Here is a 12617-nt window from a genome sequence, read left to right on the forward strand (position 1 = left end):
AATGGTTTTAGTGTTTTATTATGAATTGGTTGTTTTAAAGTTCCATATTGCATTTTCAATATAAGGCAACACTGCACAGCTTCAGGTTTCATCACAAAGGATGAAAAACACTGTTTCTAACTTCCTTGCTAATTCTCAGCATGGGTGAACACTTGACAGAAGGTGAGGTCAATTCATGTAGCTCTTCCTTGATGGCCCCTTTATTGTTTCAAGTCCTCCAGTAGAAGATCTGTCGTCTGATCTTTTGATTGGGTAGGACTGCCGATTCTCTGCTATTCCGATGTACTTTCTTCCTTCCAGATGACTGATAGTGCAATTTTGTTGCATTGGTGAGGGGCCTATACCCACATATTTAGAGCAGAGCACCATGTGGTGGCCAGCAGGGTCACAATGCTCCGGAGTTAAAGAAACAACATCTGATTTGTGGTATCTGAGACTGGGATGCGCCTCTATTCATTGATCTCCTCTTCATCGTCTTCAAAAGCTTCCTCGCCATCATTGGCCGTGGCTTCTTGATACTGCTGGTATTCCGACACCAGGTCGTTCATGTTGCTCTCGGCCTCGGTGAACTCCATCTCATCCATGCCCTCGCCCGTGAACCAGTGCAGGAAGGCCTTACGCCGGAACATGGCGGAAAACTGCTCCGAGATGCGCTTGAACAGCTCCTGGATGGCCGTGCTGTTGCCGATGAAGGTGGAGGCCATCTTGAGGCCGCGCGGCGGGATGTCGCACACGGCCACCTTGACGTTGTTGGGGATCCACTCGACGAAGTAGCTGCTGTTCTTGTTCTGGATGGCCAGCATCTGCTCGTCCACCTCCTTCATGGACATGGGGCCCCGGAAGACGGTGGCCACGGTCAGATAGCGGCCGTGGCGCGGGTCGCACGCCGCCATCATGTTCTTGGCGTCGAACATCTGCTGCGTGAGCTCGGGCACGGTGAGCGCGCGGTACTGCTGGCTGCCACGGGCCGTGAGCGGCGCAAAGCCGGGCATGAAGAAGTGCAGGCGCGGGAAGGGCACCATGTTCACGGCCAGCTTGCGCAGGTCGGCGTTGAGCTGGCCCGGGAAGCGCAGAGAGGTGGTGACGCCGCTCATGGTGGCCGACACCAGGTGGTTGAGGTCGCCGTAGGTGGGCGTGGTCAGCTTGAGCGTGCGGAAGCAGATGTCGTACAGGGCCTCGTTGTCGATGCAGTACGTCTCGTCGGTGTTCTCCACCAGCTGGTGCACCGACAGCGTGGCGTTGTAGGGCTCCACCACCGTGTCCGACACCTTGGGCGACGGCATGACGCTGAAGGTGTTCATGATCCTGTCGGGGTACTCCTCGCGGATCTTGCTGATGAGCAGCGTGCCCATGCCTGAGCCCGTGCCCCCGCCCAGCGAGTGCGTGAGCTGGAAGCCCTGCAGGCAGTCGCAGTGCTCACACTCCTTCCTCACCACGTCGAGCACGGAATCCACCAGCTCGGCCCCTTCCGTGTAGTGCCCCTTTGCCCAGTTGTTGCCTGCGCCCGTTTGTCCTGGGACAAAGCACAAGAGAGTGGCACACAATTTCAGTAGGTCGGCATGGGGGTAGGGGGAAGAGGGAGCTCCCTCTTATTCATACTTTTAAGACGGTGATAAAAAAACACATCTTTCAGCGCCAGACTCAATTCTATGGAAAGCAGCACTGGAAACAACCTGAGTTGGCTCATTCTTCTGTTTCTGGGAGAAATCAAAAGGCTTTGCCACCAGGACTTACCAAATGTTGCCTCTTTTACTGAGAGGCACTTGTCTTAATCCAATAGACTTGGAAAGAGTTGGGAAAATGTAAATATTAATTCCAGTACAACTCTGCCAATATGATTTTTTAATTAAATGTTTTAAGTATGTTTTTACTGCAAAGGATTTTTAGGTTGAAGCTTAGCTTATTCAGGTTATAGAAAATGTAAGATATATACTCTAATTGGCAAAGACAGCCGTAATTATCAGAGCAATCCTCCAAACTGGACTTTCTTTAAAAAAAAAAAAGATTTTATTTATTTGACAGAGAGAGAGCACAAGCAGGGGGAGGAGCCGAGGGAGAAGCAGACTCCCCTCTGAGCAGGGAGCCCGAGGAGGGGCTTGATCCCTGAACCCCAGCATCGTGACCCTAGTGCCAGGCAGACTCTTCACCGACTGAGCCACCCAGCCGCCCCTGGACTTATTTTCTGTCAGAAAAACATGACTTTTTCAATCCAAATCAATACGGTAATACACATTCCAAGGATTATTAGAAAAACCACTTAGAACTAAATTCTAGAGCACACTGTAGGGTAAATTATGAAAAGCAGTAAAGTCAATGCTCAGTGCTGACCTCTGCAAGCTCATGATGAACATGGTCCCCTTCCCCCACCTCCATGCCTGGTTGTGCCCCTCTGATGGCGAGAGATAATGTATCTATTTAGTAATAAACTATAAAACAAGGCACTGCTGTTGCTCATGATTTTAACTGGTAGAAGGCAATGTAATATATAGCCAAAATTATAAGTTATTTAAGAAGCGAGGAAGATTATTAAAAGGCATTGTGTTTATTTAGTAAATTGGTATATATCAAATCTGGTTCTAAAAAGATTGTATAATTAAAGAATAAATTCATTAGCACCCCTATCAAACTTTCCCTACGTATCGGATGAAAAGGACCAGGACGCACCATAGGAGCTGGGCAAGTGACCTGAATGTGTCAAGTGGACAAAAAAAACAAGAGGAAGCAGAGATGCCAGGGTTGTTTGCTCTTCCGCTCAGAGCTAAGACAGTGCTGGAATCCTACTGTGTGGACCTCTCTCCACTTATTCCAAAGATGTTCACTTGATTTTTGTCTACACTTAACTGGTGGCAACAATCCACAACCACCATCCAGCGACCAGCTTTTCTGCTCTGGGCAGGCAGTTCCATGCCCCACACGGGGCACATCAGTGGGAAGCTGAGCTGGAGACCAGTGACACAGCTCCAGTTGCCTCCCAACAGTGGCCCAGTGCTACACCAGGTAAGACAAGGGGATGCGAGGCCCTCGTGCGCTTCGGGCTGGGGCCCTCTTACTGAGCTCTGCTGCTGGCCCACCCCCACCCCAGGATTCTGTACTGTGGGTGTGGCTTCACACAAGGGCCTACTTTTGGAGGAATGTGTCTCATCTCAAATATCCTTGAGTCGTCCACAGCATTTATCAGTGCCAAACACTGTGGGTGTTAAGTGGAAATCTGTAAAACAAGAAAAACAACCAAAATCCTGAGGCTCTTCAGTAAGTTTAAAATGTATTGGCTACTAGTGACTTGTATCACATACAAAGAAAGGTCTACCCTCCTTAAATACCTAAAGAAGTCCTACAATTGAGTAAGGAAAACAGTAACTTTTAGGAAAATGGGCAAAGGATATAAACAGTTCACAGGGAAGGAAATTCAAATAACTTAAATATTTGATGCATTCCTTATAAGAGAAATGTACACTAGAACAAGGAGATTCAGTTTCTCCCCTGTGAAACTGACAGAGATCAAAAAGCTGGCAAACCCTGTTGGCCAGAATTGGGGCTGCGGGGGAGGTTGCATAACAAGGACCAGCCTCTATGGAGAACAATTCAGCAATCTATCAAAATTAGTCCTCTTAGGCTCAGCAATTTTACTTCTATAAATTTGCTTAGACATGTATATGTGCACGTGTGGAAAATGACGTAGACAACATGTGCTGAGCAGTTTGTAATAATAGTAAAGAGAAAAGGAAAACAACCTAAACATCTCTTAACAGGGGACTGGTTAAATCAGTGATAGTTTCAATGCAAACGAACACACGAGCAGCCATCAGCTCTGGCACTAGTTACTCCAGTGAATAAAATCTCAGGGTCATCTGTACAAGGGATGAGGAGCTTCCATTTTTTTTTTAAAGATTTTATTTATCTGACAGAGAGAGACACAGCGAGAGAGGGAACACAAGCAGGGGGAGTGGGAGAGGGAGAAGCAGGCTTCCTGCGGAGCGAAGGCAGACGCTTAACGACTGAGCCACCCAGGCGCCCGAGGAGGTTCCATTTTTATACTACATACTTGTGTGTTTGAAGAAAACATGTGCAGTTTTAACTTTATGATGAAAACAGTAAACACATTGAAATATTCAATAGTGACACGTCCAGGAGGGCAGAACTGCCCATCGGAATGAGACACAGCTGGCCCCTGCTCAGCTGTCTCAGCCCCACCTTGCAAGGGAGCTCAGCCCTCACTCCTGCTGTCTTTGTCCCATCTGCTCAAAGGCCCCAAGACGATGGGCATGGCAGCACTGCGGCTCCACGAGGGGCCCAGACTGGGCAAGAGCAAGCTCCTCCAAGCTTGCAGCCCCCCCCAAGCACCCCCCGAGGGCACCGGCCACTTAGCCCTCTGTGGTGGCCATTTCCTTATCTGGGAGGTGACTGTGTTCTCTCTTACAAACAGAGATTCTCTTTTTTCTGGCCCAGCTGACTCAAAAATGGCCATTGTTCTTCCTATGCCCTCCACTAATTCCTGTCCATCCCTCCCCACCCAACCCAGCAGGAAGTGGCCCGGCCAGATGCACCAGAGGCAGGGGGAGGCACAAGGGCAGGGCTCAGTGTAGACTAGCATACCTTCACAAAGGAAAGAATGCGAGTGCAACTGTCAAAAAGAGGCTAAGAGATGATTTCATTAAAACAGAGTAGAGGGGCGCCTGGGTGGCTCAGTCGTTAAGCATCTGCCTTCGGCTCAGGTCGTGTTCCCAGGGTCCTGGGATGGAGCCCTGCATCGGGCTCCCTGCTCGGCGGGAAGCCTGTTTCTCCCTCGCCCACTCCCCCTGCTTGTGTTCCCTCTCTCGCTGTGTCTCTCTCTGTCAAATAAATAAATAAGATCTTTAAAACAAAAATGTTATAAAACAGAGTAGAAGCCAGCAACTGACAAGAAGGTAACTTCAGGCAGGCATGCAGCCGTAGCAAGTCAAGCTCGCTGAACTTGACCCTTCCCCAGCTCACACCGCTCACTTGGCTTCCTCAGTATTTACAGCATGATTAGCCACGAAGTTTTCTCTGCTCTTGACAAAAGGAAGAAGCGAGTGACTTCTGAAAATATTTTGCCACAGTCTCCTAGCAACAGATGTTCCCACTTAAATATTTGGGGGTCATGAGTTGAACATGTTCTGTAATGAGATGTTGTGACATTAATCAGCGGCTCAGGACCGTAGAACACAAGGCTGCAATCTCGAAGCTTTGGCAGGCGGGTTGCAACAGGTCCCCAGGGTTTTCTCAGAGTCCACCCTCTGGTTTACTTGCTCTTGCTCACATCGGGTGAGGGATTAAGTGCTCCCTGACCCCCTCTAGCCCCAAGTCGGGAAGGGAAAGTTACATGTGCAGAAAGAGGCTTTCTGGTGCTCCATTTTCTCTCACAAAACTCTCTCCCACTGTCTCTGGGCATGAATGCTCTACAACCAGCAATTTGTTAAGAAAAAGGTTTTTTAAAGTATATTCACGTACAAAACTTAAACGTAGATAACTTTCACTTTTAAAATGATACATTACTTCAAGTCAGTGTTTTTTTAAAAACCACTATAAACCATACCTAGAGGTGGAATGATACTGGTGTATGTAATTGACCAACTCTGAAACAGGGAGCTCTGAAGCTACAGGGGGCTGAACCACCTCCTAGGCAATTCTGCCTCTTTCATTAAATAGAGAATGACTTAAAAACAATATACTGTGTTTATACACTCTGGACACCTCTCCATTCCCCATAACAAGCATGCTATTTTAACAAAAGCAGATTCATTTAAACAATTCACAGTTCTTAATTAAGAGTAGTGTCAGCTTTGAATTAAATTTTTTTTTTTTTTTGTAAATAGGCTCCACGCCCAATGTGGAGCTTGAACTCACAACTCTGAGATCAAGAGTTGCATGCTCTACCGACTGCACCAGCCAGGCGCCCCAGTGTTGGCTTTAAATATTACTATTAAAGCTATTTTACATCAGTACAATCTGCTAAAATTTTAAAATATTCTGAATCAAAAATCGGGATGCATGTTCTAACAAAGAAGCAAAGATACAAGAAGCAATCCTAGAGGCAGTTTAAAAGCCAGATGTAGTTTCTAACATTCTTGAAGGTTTACAAGGGCCATGGATTAGATAAGTAAATGGTCACCATAGGTCTGTATGAATGTGTTCTTAATCTTTTTTGTCCCACTTACTGATAGCTAGAAAGATGAGTCCAGACCTTTCTTAGGCTCTCTCAGTTTTCAGTTCAAATATATTAAACCAAAGGAAACTTCCACTGTCACTGAAGCGGCTGCCATGAGAAACCAGCTTAGCACAACTTCAATAGTTTGATCCAATTCCATAAAGCCTCTTTTTTTATGTGTATTTTTTGTTTCATAAAGGCTTTTTTTTTTTTAAGATTTTATTTATTTATTTGACAGAGAGAGACACAGCGAGAACAGGAACACAAGCAGGGGGAGTGGGAAAGGGAGAAGCAGGCTTCCTGCGTGGAGCAGGGAGCCCGATGCGGGGCTCAATCCCAGGACCCTGAGATCATGACCTGAGCCGAAGGCAGACGCTTAAAGACTCAGCCACCCAGGCGCCCCCAGTAAAGACTCTTTAAAAAGCTGCACAGGAGTGGTGGCTGAGGGGAGGCCTGACCCTGAGCAGACATCTGGGCTGGGTGAGACACAAGTGAGAGGGGGGAAGGCGCAGGGCCTCCAGGGTCCTACCAGAAACCCTTCTCCACCAAGTGCACCAACAAGAGCCACCGCCTCATCCACACCGACACTTCTCAGCACAGACTTCACCGCATGTAAAAGGCTGTGAAATAGACTTCATATCTACACACCTACCACCCATTGTAAGAAATAAAACATAACAAAGTTCCGTGAAGCCCAAGGTAACAAGACTGAGTCTGAACATCTTAAACAATGTACAATTAGATAATGTTTTTCTATTTTCTCTCCGGAAGCAATAAGGGGCGTGTATGTATGTGTGTGTGTGTTTCAGCTAACCGCCCGTCCCCATCGGAACAGGGTTCACGGAGTTGTATTTTAATGTTGGGTCAGGTTTCTCTATGTGTGAGTCCTGTTTATGGGAGTGTAAGTCCCTCTTTTTCTTATACTGACAATTTCTACAGTTTATACAGACTTGCCAAGTTCAGAGTTCTTTTCCCATTTCCTCGGAAGTATTTCTTAAAGCATTGTCAGTTATATTGCTCAGAGTCCCTCAGTTGATATATTTCTTTAAAAGTTTAATTTCAGGCAAAAGGAGAGCAAAAACTGCTGTGGTCTCAAACACTGCTGGTGGCATTAATCCCACTCAAAGACTAAAGCAAAATGTATAATATGGACCTAAATATGTTCACAGGCTCTGACCCGGTAATTTTACTTTTGAGGATCTATTCTGTGATCAGAGTTAGAAACAGAGACCAATTTATGTGAACCAAGATGGGAACATCTAGATTCTATATTACTATATTCTTTTTTTTTTTAATTAAGTAAGCTCTATACCCTAAGATCAAAAACCGCATGCTCCACCGAATGAGCCAGCCAGGTGCCCCCATATATTGTATTTTTTCTTAGAGCAAAATCTGGTAAGAAATGACTCCCTGATTATTGGCCACTATGAAATAAATAATTACAGATTATGCAAGTATTAAAACTTACAGATCTTAGAAACTATATATTAACATGGAATCTGGCTTAAACATAATATTCAGTGGGAAAGAAGATCTGATAGTGTTTACAAATAATGAAAATCAGCAAACAGAAAGAAAAGATAGAAATATACCTCAATGCCAATGATGATTATGTGATGATGATCATATAGAATAATTCTTTTACTCTAGTTCTTAATTTTTAATGATACAGTTCTATATTAGCTTTTGTTGAAAAAAGCAAAGTAAAGATCAAGATAAATAAATACAAATAATGTAGAATGAAGGGGGATCTCCCTTCTTAGAGTGGTATACTCCTGGGGCGCCTGGGTGGCTCAGTCGGTTAAGCGTCTGCCTTCGGCTTGGGTCATGATCCCAGGGTCCTGGGATCGAGCCCCACATCGGGCTCCCTGCTCAGCGGGGAACCTGCTTGTCCCTCTCCCTCTGCCTGCTTCTTCCCCTGCTTGTATACTCTCTCTGTCAAAAATAAATAAAAATCTTCAAAAAAAAAAAAGAGTGGTATATTGCTTCTTATGATGATGACTATCGTGTCCTGGGCTTCCTTTTTTGAATGGTTGCTAGAAACCCAGAGCTTAAATTAATTCTCAGCTGCAATTGAATTAACTCTTATAGTTCACCCTGTGTTTTAAATGGCCACGTTTTATGGCTGTCTTTACTATACGTTGTCTTATATTCTTCCTAGAAACAGGAAAGCCATGTATTTTACATAAATAAAGCTTTACCAGATGTTTATATATTCAAACTCACAGGGCGCCTGGGTGGCTCAGTCGGTTAAGCATCTGCCTTCGGCTCAGGTGCTGATCTTGGGGTCCTGGGATCAAGCCCTGCATGGGGCTCCCTGCTCAGCGGGGTGTCTGCTTCTCTCTCTCCCTCTGCCTCACCCCACCCACCCTGCTCGTGCTCACTCTTTCTCAAACAAATAAATAAAATCTTAGAACAAAACCAAACCAGGGGCGCCTGGGTGGCTCAGTCGGTTAAGCGGCTGCCTTCGGCTTAGGTCATGATCCTGGAGTCCTGGGATCGAGCCCCACATCGGGCTCCCTGCTCGGCAGGGAGTCTGCTTCTCCCTCTCCCTCCGCCTGCCTCTCTGCCTACTTGTGCTCTCTATCTATCTGTCAAATAAATAAATAAAATCTTTAAAAAAAAAAAAAAACCAAACCAAACCTCACAAACTCATGTATTCACTTCTAACATGCATATGCCCGAGGAAGGGCTCCTACAAGGTTAGTAGCGGGAGCCCCCTTCTGAGAGGGAACAAAGTGGACAGAGGAGGGAGGGGCCAGCTTCCCACTGTACATGTCTTCTGCACTTCTGAATTTCCTACCACGCATTGCCCATCAAAAATCAAGGACAGTTGACCCCTGAACTACATGGGCTTAAACTGCGTGGGTCCACTTATGCACAGAATTTTGATAAATAAGTACAGTACTGTAAATGTATTTTCTCTTCCTTATGATTTTCTTTTTTTTTTTTTAAGATTTTATTTATTTACTTGACAGAGAGAGACACAGCGAGAGAGGGAACACGAGCAGGGGGAGTGGGAGAGGGAGGAGCAGGCTTCCCGTGGAGCAGGGAGCCCATTGGCGGGGCTCTATCCCAGGACCCTGGGATCATGACCTGAGCCGAAGGCAGACGCTTAACGACTGAGCCACCCAGGCGCCCCTCCTTATGATTTTCTTGGTAACATTTTCTTTTCTCTAGCTGACTTGATTGTAAGAACACAGAATACATAGAACATACAAAATAGGTGTTAATCGACTGTTTATGTTGTTGGTAAGACTTCCAATCAACAGTAGGCTATTAGTAGTTAAGTCTTCGGGGAGTCAAAAATTATACGTAAATTTTGGACTGTGCAGGGCGTCAGCACCCCTAAACCCATGTGTTGTTCAAGGGTCAACTGTATACTTTTCTTAATGATGAAATCTATTAATTTTTTTGGTAAAGTTTACTGAGACTGAGGTAGATTCAGCCAACTGTAATTCAGGTTCAAGAAACCTTAGCTACCTCTCAGATTCTTACCAAAAGTCAGTTAAACCTTCAAAGGAAGGGCGCCTGGGTGGCTCAGATGGTTAAGCGTCTGCCTTCGGCTCAGGTCATGATCCCAGGATCCTGGGATCGAGTCCTGCATTGAATCCCTGCTCGGCGGGGAGCCAGCTTCTCCCTCTGCCTCTGCTGCTTCCCCTGCTTGTGCTCCTTCCTTCTCGCTCTCTCTCAAGCAAATAATTAAAATCTTAAAAACAAAACAAAACAAAAACAAAAACCTCCAAGGGAAGAAACTGGGCAGAATTCTATGTGGAAGTATATTTCTGTGCATGTTGGGGAGACAGGCCATTGCTTCCTTCAGATTCTTACAGAGGCCTGGATGCTTGAGGGCCCTTCATTCCTCAGACCTTCAAGCTGAAGGAGCCCCAGGAAGGGAACTGATAACACCAGAGGTAGCAGAGCTGAAATTAGCGGCCAAGTCTCCCTTCTCCCCAGTGTTCTCTCTTTTTTTTTTTTAAGATTTTATTTATTTGACAGAGAGAGACACAGCGAGAGAGGGAACACAAGCAGGGGGAGTGGGAGAGAGAGAAGCAGACCTCCCGCAGAGCAGGGAGCCCGATGCGGGGCTCGATCCCAGGACCCCGGGACCATGACCTGAGATGAAGGCAGATGCTTAACGACTGAGCCACCCAGGCGCCCCTCAGTGCTCTTTTTGGCGACCCAAACTCAGTAACCCAGTGAGATGGTGCATGCAAGAAGAGTCTACAGCTGCTAAGGATCTATACCCGCTTAGGGGTATAGATCTATACCCTGCTCTGCAGGGAGCCTGCTTCTCCCTCTCCCACTCCCCCTGCTTGTGTTTCCTCTCTCACTGTATCTCTCTCTGTCAAATAAAAATAAAATCTTTAAAAAAAAAAAAAAGAAGAATCTATACCCACTAAGAGAAAGAGAAAGGTGGCATTGATCTGTGTCAAGATCAGTGCCACAGGGGAGTTGTCCTTTTTTCCTTCTGGGCATACAGAATATGAATATTCGCCCAGTCAAGTCTCCATCACAGGAACTGAGGGAGCAGTCCGCTGAACTGACAGAGACTGACACCAGCTGGTAGTAAGGGCAAGGGGGCGGAGGGGGGGAGCGGGCAAAGGGATTCAGCTCTTCTAGAGACCAGTACGCAATGTCCATAATGCATGTGCGAACATTTCTTCAGGACAAATTCCTTCAACTGAAACTGCTGAATCAAAATTCCAGATTTGCTGAATCCAGTAAGCTGTTCTCTGACAATGCTTACAACTTAGTCTCCCAAGCAACCTCACCAATGCCAGCTATTGGTTTTTAAAGTACCACCCTGTCTGTTGGGAGAAAAATGTCTTGTTTTAATGTCTCCTCCTCATTCCCAATTACTAGTAAATTATGTCCCTAGGTATTTATAACTTTCATTGCTATTGTGAATAGGATATTTTCCCATTATATTTTATAATTGATTATTACCTTTAAGGAGATCAATTTGTCCCAGTTTGCCTGGGACTTTACCACTTTCAGGACTGAGCGGGTAGTGTCCTGAGAAACTCCCCAGTCCCAGGCAAATCAGGACAGTTGGTCACCCCATAGCAATAACGTCTGAGTCTTTATCTTGTGTGTGACTGCCTTATTGAGGTCTTGTAAGTGCCAATCACTGGTCATTGGACAGGCTATCTGGAAAATCCAAGAGAATCATTCCACCTTCAAATAACAATTTTGTCTTTTCCTTTAAATGATCTGTATCTCTTTTCTTTCTCTGGTCTTCGTGCACTGGCTAGAACCTTCAAAACATGGAATAGTAGAGACAATGGACATCTCTTTCTCATAAGTGACTTTGCTTGGAATACTTCTAATGTTTCACCAGTGAGTGTGACGTTGCTATGGATTTGGTAGGTAATTCTTAAACAGAGGAAGTATCTTTTCTACTTCCAGCTTGCACATAAGGGTTTTTGTCCTCTACAAGTCAGGAACACATACTGAATTTTATCAAATATTTTGGGGCACCTATTAAGATGTTGTCTTTCTTAATCTATTTGCTGACTTCTCTCTCTCTTTTTTTTTGAGATTTTATTTATTTGTCAGAAAGATAGAGAGAGTACAAGCAGGGGGAGCGGCAGGCAGAGGGAGAAGCAGGTTCCCTGCTGAGCAAAGAGCCCAACGTGGGACTCGATCCCAGGACCCCGGGATCATGACCTGAGCCGAAGGCAGACGCCCAACCGACTGAGCCACCAGGCGCCCCTATTAGCTGACTTCTCAAAGTTGAACCATCCTTGCATTCCTAGGATGTTGCTAATATTTATCAAGCACTTACTATGTAGGAGATATTCTAGATACATAGGGTTTAAATAGCAGAGGATTATCTGTTACTCTCAATGAAATCATCTCCACATGGTGCCTTTTGAGGAAGGGGTTGGAAAGTAGATCTCTGATAGATTTAATTTCTATACCACAGTAACTTTAAGCCATGAATCAGCCTTAAGAGTCTCTCATTTCCTTGTAAGACACTTTACCTTTTACGGGCATGGAAATTGTGCTTATTGTTGATTGAGGTACTTTTGTTGATAAGTAATATTTTTCTCTCTAGGCATATTTCTTACTCAATTACATCAGTAATTTTTGAGAAAGAACATAAGTGAATGTGTGGTATCTAACATTAAAATACGATCGTCGAATGGAACACCTTCAAATCCGCCACACATCCTGTAGGCTCTACCTTGGCTCCTAAGGTAGAAGTGGTTATGAATGGCCATGTGTTTGTGTAGTGCCTTTCCGTTTTCTCTTTTCACTCCCTTATTTAGTGGAGTGTCTCTATTAAGGCTTTGAGCACTACTATCCAATAGAACTTGCTGTGATGAAGGAACTGTTCCGTATGTCCAACATGGTGCCACTCGCCACATTTAATTATTGAGCCCCTGAAATGTAGCTAGTACAACTGAGGAAGTGAATTGATTTTATGTAATTTCTATGAACT

At 45.3% G+C, this 12617-nt stretch overlaps 1 protein-coding gene across 2 annotated transcripts in view; it reads right to left on the minus strand.

Moving 5' to 3' along the window:
- TUBB6 (tubulin beta 6 class V) overlaps positions 1–12617 on the minus strand; it is a 16280-nt gene continuing 3663 nt past the window's right edge. For both annotated transcript variants that reach the window (XM_006749929.3, XM_031021188.2), the window contains one exon: positions 1–1513. In XM_006749929.3, coding sequence (XP_006749992.1) covers positions 450–1513 — 1064 coding nt within the window. In that variant the 3' untranslated portion in view covers positions 1–449. The remainder of the gene's footprint in view (positions 1514–12617) is intronic.

The sequence above is a fragment of the Leptonychotes weddellii genome, chromosome 13, assembly GCF_054177405.1.
Source record: "Leptonychotes weddellii isolate Sample4059 chromosome 13, ASM5417740v2, whole genome shotgun sequence".
Classification (NCBI taxonomy): domain Eukaryota; kingdom Metazoa; phylum Chordata; class Mammalia; order Carnivora; family Phocidae; genus Leptonychotes; species Leptonychotes weddellii.